The sequence below is a fragment of the Benincasa hispida genome, chromosome 6, assembly GCF_009727055.1.
Source record: "Benincasa hispida cultivar B227 chromosome 6, ASM972705v1, whole genome shotgun sequence".
In the NCBI taxonomy this organism is placed as follows: domain Eukaryota; kingdom Viridiplantae; phylum Streptophyta; class Magnoliopsida; order Cucurbitales; family Cucurbitaceae; genus Benincasa; species Benincasa hispida.
Genome location: NC_052354.1, coordinates 53,342,230 through 53,354,765, shown reverse-complemented (window position 1 = coordinate 53,354,765; position 12,536 = coordinate 53,342,230). Strand labels below are relative to the sequence as shown.

The 12,536-nt window shown below is 30.6% G+C and overlaps 1 protein-coding gene across 1 annotated transcript; it reads left to right on the top strand.

Annotated features, from left to right (window-relative positions):
- Positions 1-7,800: 7,800 nt before the first annotated feature.
- On the top strand, positions 7,801-11,136 carry LOC120079516 (blue copper protein-like). Its single transcript, XM_039033724.1, has 3 exons — positions 7,801-8,037; positions 9,094-9,582; positions 10,580-11,136. Exons 1-3 carry the CDS (start codon positions 7,857-7,859, stop codon positions 10,945-10,947), a joined length of 1,038 nt encoding a protein of 345 aa, XP_038889652.1. The 5' UTR covers positions 7,801-7,856; the 3' UTR covers positions 10,948-11,136.
- Positions 11,137-12,536: the final 1,400 nt, after the last annotated feature.

The following is a 12,536-nucleotide window of genomic DNA, read 5'->3' as shown; positions in this document are numbered from 1 at the left end:
TGTTTTTCATCTCGAAAGCATGGTTTAAAGGATACTTTAGTAACAAACTTTCATATTTATTTAATTTTAGTCACGTAAATTTTTAGACTTTGTCTTAGTAGTTTATAATTTAAAGAAATATTTCTTTTGTTCAACAATCAAGGATTGAGCCATGAAACTTTGAGTAAATCTTTATCCACTTAGGCATATTAGGTTTACAATTTAGATTGATACATTAATTTAAAGTTTTGTTAATAAAAGTTGACTTAAACAATTATATCATTTGAGTTGAAATGAAAATGGTAATACCAATTTTAATCCTTATTGAGAAAATAATTCTAAGACTAAATAATATTCTTCTACGAAGAAAAGATGTAAGGACTAAATAGATATTTTAAAATTTTAGAAAAATTAAAATTTTCTTAAAAAATGATCAAAATGGGACATATCTCATTTATATAACCACGTGTTATAGGTGATCTTTTACAAAAGAGCATAACCGATATCAAGCCAGAACATAAACGATAAAGCCAGGAACATAACAAATCATTACAAGAAGAATAGCTTTCAGTGGCGAATAAAACACATTGCTAAAAGCGTAAAAATGTCGCTAAAAATATTAGCAACGCGTAGAGGCGTGTCGCTATGAATGTTGTGGTAGCTACATAGTCGAAAGTTTCAATGACATACTTACTGTGTACCACTAAAACGTGACTTTTACTGACAAACATACTTTCAATGACATACTTACGTTAGTCGCGGAGCTACAAATTTTTTTATTAATTTTTTATGAAATATTGTGAACTTTCAATGACAATCTAATATATTGCTAAAAGTTTTTAATATTTAACGACACTCGTTAATACATCACAAATTGTTTCAGCAACGCCAATGTAGATTTTGTTATTAATTGATATTTTGGAACATGGTTTTAAACATGTTGCTAAAAATAAGCTTAGTAACAAAATTTGCTTGCGCCATTAAATATTTGTCACTAAAAATAGATTTTATTGTAGTGAATTTTGGGTCAAAGTGACATCCTATAACCAAAATGGGCTTAGGGAAGGGGTTGGTTTGGGTTTCAAACCCATGAGTTATGGATAATCCCAATGAAACTTTGAAACAATCCTATTGAGAAAGACTCAGGTCAACTATACTTGTAAATCGGTCATGATAGCTTGGTGAGATAAGTTTATTATAATATTATACTCACTACTTGCTACATATATACCTTTTCTGACTTAAGCATCGGAGCTTGTGTGGCAAGTACTACAATTATTTGCAGATCTTTCCATCTTGTAGGTTAAGTTCTTCATTGATTAACAAACTCATAGTTATTATCACGTGAATGACAAGTACGTTTTTTCTCCATTCAAATTTTGGTATCTAAAACCACCAAAATAAAAATTTTACTTTTAATCTAATATTTAAATTTCAATATCCATGCTTTGGTTATGAAAAACGATGAGTACTATTATGTTTTAGGTGACCTACACATTTGAAAGATTAGACCTAATAAAATTGGACAAAGATCTATCCTATTACTAATGCCAATCAATTATTTTCTTTTAAAAAAAAAATGTCAAGGGAGACTACATGTCCTAAATAAATAAGAAATAATATATATATATATATATATATATATTATATATATATATATATACTTATATTACCCAAAGGGTAGGCCCCCCAATAAGCAATAATGTCCTTTGGCTCTTTATGCTCCCTTTGGAATACTATCAAATATTAGTTTGGAACTTTGTGTGCTTTGTTGAAAGCACTTCTAATAATTTAACTCCATTGCAATGAAAACAAAAATCGTCAAAAGAGTTGAATGGGCATGTAATTGAATAATTGTGATAGACATCAAATATTATTAAAGAGTTTGAAATAGAGCCTCGTTTACTTTCCCGTTTGGTACATAGGGTGTAATTGTAAGTAGATTACATTATAAAGGAAATAGATTGTAATGGTAATTAATTAGATTACCTTTCATGATATTTACCAACGCGTAATGTAAATTAGTTGAATTGTAATAAAAAATCCATGGATGATGTTTACTTCTCAGGTCACGTTTACCAAATTGTAATGAAAATTAGTGTAATCGTAATAAAATTTCATCGATGGATAAATTGTAATGAGTTTTAATTACAAATGTAATTAGATTGGTTTTGATCGCATTTACTTAAATTGTGAATTTTATCAAATTTATTGTTAGTGTTACTTTTACCTCTACCTTTGAAGGTCAGACGGTAATGGTAACGGTAATAGTAAATGTGTCAAAATTGATAATTTTTCAGCTATAATAGTAACAGTAATGATAGCTGTAATGGTAATTATATCGGTAACAATAACAATAGGACGTAATTCTCAGATGCAATCAAATTGAATACTCTTTATTCATCAATCAGATTGCGTTATTTCATTACATATTTGAATGTGAGGCCTATGTGTTAGTACAAATGCATAACACAAGTGAACAACACCAAAAGTAATCAAATGCATGGGGCTGACTTTTTTTATTCCCATTGATCTATTACTTTTTAAGTGGGGGTAAACGTGGTCTCGGTGCAATGAGACTGAAATTTGAATGATTACCAAAATATCCTTTTATGATGCCCTATTCATTTGTTTTTTTTATATAGTTATTCATTTTTTTTAATTTTGTAATGAGTTTTATATTTAACTAAATTTAATTATTAAATAAAAAGAACGTAAAATTTAAAAAAATAGTTATTTTAAATTTTGTTAATCTAATTCAAAACTAAATAATGAATACAATAATCTTTTTTGGTTTTTAAAATTTATAGTCTCTCTCTCAATCTTAAACTAGAGTGAGAAGTACCTAGTGTACTTGGCTATAGAGTAAGAGTTGGAATGAGAGCGAGATCAAACATGAGTGAGAGCAAGAGCGAGAGAGTGAGAAATCAAATAAAATATTTAATCATATAAAATCTAAATGATGAATAATATATTCTTTTTTATTTTAAAAAATAATAATAATCTTTCTCTCCAATCTTAAACTAAAGTAAAGAGTACTTAACGTGTTTAGTTTTGACTAAAAGCAAGAGTTAGAGCGAGAGCGAGAAAGCGGAATGGAGAGCGAATTTAAGATTGGAAATCCAAACTTTACAAAACTTTTTAAGGGGTTTGTTTAGGGTGTTTAGAAGAGATGGAAGAATGGGGAATTTAATATATGGATTAAAAAAGAAGAAAATTAGGAATTCATGGAAAGTGCAAGGATGAAAAGAAAAAAAATTATAGATAAGAGAGAAGATAGAGTGAATTTGTTTTAAAAACTTAAGAAAAAATGAGAAGGAAAAGTGAAAGAGAGGGAGGGAGAAACAGAGGAGACATAAAAAATGATAAATAATAAAATATTAAAGGAGAGAGAGATGGTAAATTGTGTAAAGTGAACAAGAAAAAAAAATATGTGTGTGTCTCATGTAATCTGCAATAGCAATAAGAATACCACCTATGGCAGCATCTAGGAGCGTAAAAAAAAAAAAAAGAGAAATCAAACCAAACCAATCTCACTAATCCATTGATTTGATTTGGGTTTTTAATATAAAATTAGACATCTTGATTTGTATTTGGAGAAAACCAAAAAGTATTAGTTCGATTTAATTTTTATTGGAAAGACCAATCAAAATCGAGGGTATATATATACCCTTAAAAATAAACTCTAACATTAGGTATCTTTTACCATATCAATCTATAGAAAAAGAACAAACTCAATTGTAATTTAAAATTAGAAAAAAATGATTGATTAAAAAAAGTAGAAATAAAAATTAAAAAAAAAAATTGGAAGAAAAAAGATGATGCAAAAAATCGAGAACCAAATCGATAATAAACCGAATTAAATAAAAATCGATCCATTAGTTTTGTTCTTATTGGACATTGGTTTGGATCATTTTCTTATAAAATCGATCAATTTAGTTAATTCTTGGTTGGCCCCAAAATCATAAAACTAAACCAGCTATCACCCCTAATGGGAACAATCCGATTACATGATGGGGTGTAATAAAAAATAGTGAGATCCACAATTAATTCCCATTGCAGATTTGGGTAAACAACCTCAAAGATAGGACCCACCTTCATAAACTGCCTTGCATTGATTACATTTACCTATAAGTAAACGAGTCTAATGTTGGGTTTGATACCCTAAATCTCGTAGGGTTCTATAGTTTGTAATTGTATTGTACAAACTTATTATTTATTTAATAAAATATATAATGTTTTATTTCAAAATTAGTTGCATTAACCACAAACCAATAAACTAACATCCAAGGTTATCTTGTAACTCAAACATGTATATAGAGATATACGGGTAGATCATGTTTAAGTTATAACTTAAATGGTCTGTAGTAGATGGATAAGGTTGGGTACCTTAACCTGGTAACACTACGAGCATAGCTCACTTTGTTAGTGCTATAATTGTTGTAAAGTGCTATAAATGATCTGATCTTGATCATTCATGCATAGTCATGTGAGTGGGGATATTCTATACAAATGAGTTTGTATAAGATCGGACCACGAAATTTCTAGTCTCATTATATAACGTCATTCATAATAGAGACTTACATTTCACTAGGATGACCATAGGTAACATGACCTGGATCCTGAGTGAGTTGTGAGAGCCTACGAGAGTGATCCTTTGATTTGTATGGGTGAGAGTGACTAGATCACCGACTCAATAAGCCTACCATTTTAGGGATTCGTTTGATTGGGGAGCTGGAAACACAACTACACAAGGAGGAATTTACTCATTCCCTAAGGTCGGGATAAGTAGATAAATTGCTCCCTTGAGGGCTAATTCTAGGGCTTGAACAATGTGGCGCCACACCCTCTCCTGACCCGAGAGGGGTTTAGTCATAATTGGACTATGATCTATTGTTCATTAGAGGGATTAGTGGTACTTAATGAGTTAAATGTAACTACAAGGGCAAAATGGTAATTTTGTATAGTTGTACTTACGAGCAATTTGTGAAGGGTCATTGTACTGTTGATTAGGTATATCCAATGGACACAGAAATATGTCTGTAATATGAAGAGTGCAGCTGTCGGTATTTAGTGGAGTGTCCGATAGTTAACGAATTGTGAATAATTTAATTAATTATTCACGTACCGTTGGAGCTTCAAGCTACAAGTCCATGAGGTCCCCTTGGTAACTCAATAGGACTAAATGAGAATCAACATTTGCATTAATTTGAATTGTTCAAATTAATTAAAGGAATTAATTATATATGATATAATTAAGCTATTTTAATTTTATGTGATATAATTATTATAATGTATTTGATACATTATCATTTGTGAGAAGAAATAAATATTTGAATATGATTAAAATATTATTTATATGAATTGGATTCATAATTGTTAAATTTAATATATGTGATTTATATTAAATGTCATATGTGAGAAAAAAGAAACTATAAGGTATATTGTATATGATACAATATTAAAATAATAGGTTATATGTTATATTTGATATAACATATAGTTTAATATATTATATGATAAGTTAATTATCATATTTATATATATTAAATGTTAATTTAAATAAATTAATTTTATTAATCTTATTTTTAAAATTAATTAATTTGAATAAGGGAGGGAGTCAACTCCCTCTCCTCTTTTCTCTCCATCCACGTAAGTGGGTGGTTTATGGTATTTGGCCATTTTCGTTTTGTTCGTGATTTGCAAATCGAGGGATTTCTTGGATTTCTTGAAGAAAGTCTTCAAAGGTGAGGTTTCATGAAACTCTAAATTTCCTTTTTGTTGTTGAGCATGTTGTAGTTAATTTTATAAATGCATAATCTGTTTATTTATTCTATAAAATTTCTTTCTTTAAAAGAAAAAAGGATTTGGGACGTTCCTGCTTCCGCTCAAGGGTCCTTCAATGGGATCCTTCACCTAAGATAATAAAGCTCTCCAACATACAAATCAAGTGAGAAATTTTTTAAGAAAGACAAGAACATAAATGTTATGTTATTAAGGATCTATTTGGATTAACTTCCGCTCAAGGGCCCTTCAATGGGCTCCTTCACCGACAAAGGTTGCTGGAGGTGGCAGTTGCTAAAATTAGCCGCAGACAATGGGAGCCATCGATGGTAGTCACACAGAGGTGATTGCCCGAGTTGGCCACTAAAGATGGTGGCTGGAGTTGGTCACTAGAAGTGGCGACTAGTGGTGGTCATCAAAGATGGCCGCTAGTCATGGTGGTCGGAGGTGATCGTCGACAGATTTGGGCATTGAATGGTGGTCACAGGAAGTGGTGGTCAGAGTTCGTCGTCGATGGTAGTGGTCAGGAGTTGGCCGTCGAAGTTTGTTGGTCTCGGTGGTCATAGGAATTGGTTCGCGAAAGGCAGTAGTAGCGATGATAACATAATGAAAGTGAAGTAGATGATTTTTTTGACACTAGGATAATTTTAAGAATTATAGAAATTACGAAGAGATTAACCCTATTATTTTTCTAAATGTTGATTTTAAATGTTTATTCTAAAATCAACTTATTTTACAAATTCATTTTTATGAAATCCATTTTAATTGTTGCTAAACATTTAAATTTTTTTCTAAAATAACTTATTTTTTAAAATTAAACCTATGAAAAATATTCTAAATGCACCCAAAACTATTACAATTTACAGAAAAAAAAAATAAAACGTAGAAAGATTAACATCAAAGTCTATAATAATAACTAAAAAAAAGTAAATAAATGTGAATTGGGATTCCAAAATTACATCAACTTATAATCAATCAAGTATACCCGTTATTAGCTTGTAATTTGGAATTTTTTAAAGCGAAACTTTATTTAAAGTTTATGAATAAGATCAGATGATAGACTCGAAATACCAATATCCATTTTTGTTACCATCTTTCAAACCCTCAACGAATTCTACCATTAATGTCTAAGTTTAATCCACTTCATTCAAATTTGTTAAAATAGAAACTTACACAAATATAAGTATGACCCATATTTTTATATATTCGATATTCTATATCTCAAGAAATACATAAGTTAAATATATTCATATAAGTAATCGAAAGATTTCAAAGAAATTTACTTCCAAGTTAAAAGAAGTTTGGAAATGCTCCACTCTATTAGAGAGACCTATCTCGACTCGAGAAGTGCTAATTTGATTTCATTTCGAACATACCAATGCCTTTCCTTTTGTAAACGATTAAGTTACTTCCTAATTTTAACGTACCGATTTTCGTACTTTTTTTTTTTTACTATATCATATCATAGGCCTTTGTGGGACTTTCGTCCTTTCGCTTCATTAAAAAACATCGCTGTCCTTGAAATCAATACAAAAAAATAAGTACCAAGTCTAATTAAGTTTTAGAGAAGTAAATTAACCGAAACAAACATGGTCTTTCGTTAAATTGTTTTACATACACGATATCGTAATATCCACTCCTTGAAATTCGCTATAAATTAGAGGATGGTTCTTTTTTTAATTAACAAATTCCGTAGGGGTTTGAAACTGTCTTTAAAATACAAATGGATAAATAAAAGGTGAAATTTATTAATAATTTTTTTAAAAAAAAATTGAATGTGACTAGTCAACGATTCCCACCTCTCTCCATGTGAAAGCCAACCAGTCAACGCGACAAAGTCAAAGACTCCCACCAATGGTTTGGTAAGTGATCTAACGCGGCGGAGCCCAAATTTCTCTACACCCACACCGGCGGCGGCTTAATCACCATCGTGCATTTCTTTCACACGTGGCGTCCATCCAATGGCCTACTTTCTATCCTTGTTTGAGTCTCTATGCTCTATAAATACTCAAAATCTCTCCTCTTTCTTCCACCAAAAAGCACAAAATTACTCAAAGAGTTTAAACAAAAGGGAGATCTGAGAACACAAAATCATGGCCGTGGGATTCAATCGGACGGTGATTTTCCTCCTCCTCGTTGCCGCCGCTTTGTGGCGGTGCTCCTCCGCTGCCACTTATACCGTCGGTGACTCGTTGGGTTGGACTGTCCCACCCAATCCTACTATCTACTCCGATTGGGCTTCTACAAAAACTTTTGTCGTCGGAGATATTCTTGGTAAGAAGAAATGGTTTAATTATTATTATTTTTTTGAAGTTTGTTCCATAATTTGGTTTTATTATATTCAATATTATTATTATTATATGATTAAATCTTCTAAAAGGTTAAAATTATTTTGTTATTCAACTTGGGTAACAATTTAGTCTATTTATTTTAAATTTTTTAATAATTTAGTCTCTTACTTTAATAAGTAACAATTTAATTATTATACTTTACCAACTGTAACAATTTAATCTTTATTATAAAAAATATTATTATGTTATACTTTACCAACTGTAACAATTTAATCTTTATTATAAAAAATATTATTATGTTTTAATGAAATTTCTTACTTATGTGGATTGATAAATTAATTGGAAATCAATTTTTTTTAATAAACTACAAGGATAAAGTAGTTACATAATAAAAGATAACAATAAATATTGAAGAAAATTTATAAGATGGGGACTAAATTGATAAAATTTTCTTTCCAAAAAAATTGTTACACAACTTTAAAGTATATGAAATAAATTGTTACTCATTCAAATTTAAGGATTAAATTATTATAAATTTAAAAATAGAGGAATTAAAGGAACATTTTTAAATTATTTACATTTAGTAGCAAACAAATTCAAAATATACAAAGTATTTATAGAACTTTTTGCTATAAAGTGTAAATACTTTTTAAAATTTTTCAATTTATAAGAATTTCTTGAAATTAAATCGTTAGTACAACTACTTTTAAGAAAGTTAGAACTTTTGAAAATCAGTGAAATAAAAACAAAACACAAAGTAGGGAAGAAATTGATACTTTGACCTATTATATTTTAGAAAATGATACTACATCTAGATAATATGCTATCCATCTTTTTACATAATTCAATAAAAAATAATTATTTATTTATTTATTTTTTAAAGAAAATGTGGAGATGATTTTAATTGGGTGGAGCAGGGACTACAACATAGATAGGTGCAACTGCACCTAAGTTTGTTCATAATAAAATTACTAAAATAGTTTGGAAAAAATTGGGGAAACGACATGTAGTTGAAAGTAGTTTGATTTTTTCTTTGCAGTTTTCAACTTTGCAAGCGGACGACATGACGTAACAGAAGTGACAAAAAGTGCTTCCGATTCTTGCAATGGCAGCAATCCCATCTCCGTTGAGAACAACAGTCCGGCGAGGATCACACTCACTTCCGCCGGCGACCACCACTTCATCTGCTCCTTCCCCGGCCATTGCAGCAATGGCCAAAAGTTGTCCATCACCGTGAGACCAGCAACATCTTCTCCGGCACCGCAGCCTAGTTCTCCGTCACCCTCCGCCGTCCCTGTTCCCGCTTCCGTCCCCACTCCCTCTCTCGCTCCCGAACCATCCTCTTCCGGTCGGTCACCTTCTCCGTCACCTAGTTCCTCTCCGTCGTCACCTGTCCCGTCGCCTGCTCCGTCTCGAGAACCCATGACGTACGTCGTCGGAGACTCGTTCGGATGGAATATCCCTACCAGTCCCACCTTCTACGACTCGTGGGCTCAGGGCAAAACCTTCGTCGTCGGAGATGTTCTCGGTAAGAATAAAATTTTACCTTCTGACCTTATATATATATAATCCTTCTATCCTATAGATTGGATAATAAATTAAATAAAAACGTAACTCAAATCTTAAATTAGGTTAAATTATAAGTTTGGTGGCTAGATTTTATTACCTATTTAGTTTAAGAATCTCGGACTTTTTAATAAATAACATAATATTTAAATAGTTGTATAGATTTCGTTCGATAATCATTTGATTATTTTTATTTTTGAAAATTAAGTTTATTTCATCCAAATTTTTTATAATAATTTATCTCGTTTTTAAATATAATAGTTAAATTCTTAATTAAATTCTAAAAATTAATAACAACTTTTTTAAAACTGTTTTTTTAATTCTTAAAATTTGACTTGATTTTTAAATTTAGAGGTAAAAGTGGTATCTATTAACTTAATTTTTAAAATCATCAAAGGCGGTAACTATTAGATTTTTTTTTTTTTTTTTAAGTTTTTGAAAACTAAATTTATAAATGCTCCTTTCAATTTTTATTTTTGAGACCCTATTTGGTAACCTTTTTTATTTTTTTCTACAAATATCCTACCACTTTTAATTTTTTTTCTTTGTTGTCTACTTTTTACATATATTTTTAAAAACAAAATCAAAATTTCAAACTTTTAAAAGTAGTTTTTGAACTCTTATTTTTACAATTTAGAATTTGATTAAGAATTCGACTCTTTTGGAATATGACAATCATAATAAAAGATTGAGAAAAAATTAAGCTTAATTTTTTTTTTAAATGGCTATGTATTAATTAATTCAACTAGGTTTAAGTCGAATTTTTTTAATGTAATATTTTATTTATTTAAAAACTAGAGAATCTCGTTATATTTAAAAAAAGAACAATTCTTTTAAAATTATAAATCAAGTCCTGAACTTTTGAATTTTACTTTTAAAATTATAAATTTACCCCAAAACGTTTGAATATTACATACTGAAGTTTAAGCCTCATCTTCTTCTCCGGCGAACATTTGCAGAATTCAACTTCGTGATTCAAAGACACAACGTGGCGAAGGTAACGAAGGACAATTTCACCAGCTGCAACGGCGAATCGCCGATCTCTGTTTCCCCCAACCCGCCGGTCAGAATCATTCTCTCCGAACCCGGCGAACATTTCTTCATCTGCGCATTCTCCGGCCACTGCAGCCTCGGTCAGAAGCTCGCCGTCAACGTCACCGCCGGCGCCACCACACCTCCGTCCTCAATCGCCTCGCCTCCATCTGACATCATCCCTTCAACTCCGTCTCCTACCACCGCTCCTCCACCTCCCAACGCTGCCACATCGCTGCGAGCCTCTGCCTTCTCCGCCACTCTTCTCGCCGTTGCCGTCGCTCTGGTGTATTAGCCGCCTTAAATAATCGATTCGGGTCCGACATTTTCGCAGAGATTTTTTCTTTTAGGATTTCTTCGTCTCCGTAATTGATGGTATAGTTATATTTTTAAGAAAATAATATATAATTATAGAGCTTTTATTTATTTTGTATTGGTTGATGTACACAGATTTAAATTTTTTATATTACAGTGTGAATTCATATTCTTGGGTTTTCGGAAATCATAAAAAAAAAAAAAAAAATCAAACTTTGAGAATTTTTATGCTGTTATGAAATTGAGGAGCACAACAAAAATATGAGTATGGAGAAAATATTATATATATAAAATATAATATAAAATAAAACAACTAAAATTATAAAATAGGATGACATGTAATTTAGCGGAATTTTGAAGTTGAATTCTCACCAATGTATATGTAATTTTAAGATCCACCAAATGTCATTATTTATAGGCAAAATGCAAACATGAATAATTACAAGGCACATGGACAATATGAAGAGTGACACATGGCTTTAGAACACTAAACAATGGACATCTATTTATTATTATTATATTCATAATACTCTCTTTAGATGCTATATATAATACTCCCCCTTAGATGCTCATTATATATATATATAATATGTCTTGTTAAAACCTTACTAAAAAAATCCAATGAGAAAAAATCTAAGAAAAATAGTACATATTTCATATAATACATACTCCTAAAAGAATAAAATATATTTACTTCCCCTCACAAAAACATCACTTGCACCAATTTTTCAAAAGTTGCAGTTGGTAATGCCTTTGTAAATAAGTTTGTCATGTTATCATGCGAACAAATTTGTTGTATAGTGATGTCTCCATTTTCTTCAAGATCATGAGTGTAGAAAAGATTCGGTGAAATATGTTTTGTTTTATCTCTTTTAAAATATCCTCATTTGATTTGGGTCATGCAAGCTGTGTTGTTTCCGTATAATATTGTTGGAAGATTTTTATTAGAAGACAAACCACACATTTTACGAATATGCTAAGTCGTTGACCTTAGTTATACATATTCTCGACTAGTCTCATGAATTGTAAGAATTTTAGCATGATTTGAGGAAGTGGCCATTATAGTCTATTTCACCTATCGCCATGATATAGCAGTTCCTCCACATGTGAACAGATAACCTGTTTGAGATATAGTTTTGTGTGGATCAGATAAATATCCAGAATCTGCATAACCAACTAGATCAATATTTGATTTATTTGAATAAAACAAACCCATATCGATTGTTCCTTGGAGATAACGAAGTATACGCTTAATTATGTCTTTTTGTTGTAGAAGAACTATACCTAGCTAATAAATTTACTGAAAATGCAATATATGGTCTTCTGTTATTAGCAAGATACATAAGTGCATCACTTGCCCTAAGATATAGTACTTCAGGACCATGAAGTTCTTCATTATCTTCTCGAGGTTGAAATATATCTTTTCTTATGTCCCATGAATGGACTTCCATTGGAATATTTAATGGATGTGCTTTGTCCATATAAAATCTTTTCAAATTTTTTCCTATATAAGTTGATTGTTGAATAAATACTCCACCTACTAAATACTCAATTTGCAAACCAAGACAA

Excerpts from the sequence above, each read along its gene's own strand:
- LOC120079516 (XM_039033724.1), top strand. The coding sequence starts at position 7,857 with ATGGCCGTGGGATTCAATCGGACGGTGATTTTCCTCCTCCTCGTTGCC. Across the intron at positions 8,038-9,093 it reads TGTCGTCGGAGATATTCTTG|TTTTCAACTTTGCAAGCGGA; the intron begins GTAAGAAGAAAT and ends TTTTCTTTGCAG. Across the intron at positions 9,583-10,579 it reads CGTCGTCGGAGATGTTCTCG|AATTCAACTTCGTGATTCAA; the intron begins GTAAGAATAAAA and ends GAACATTTGCAG.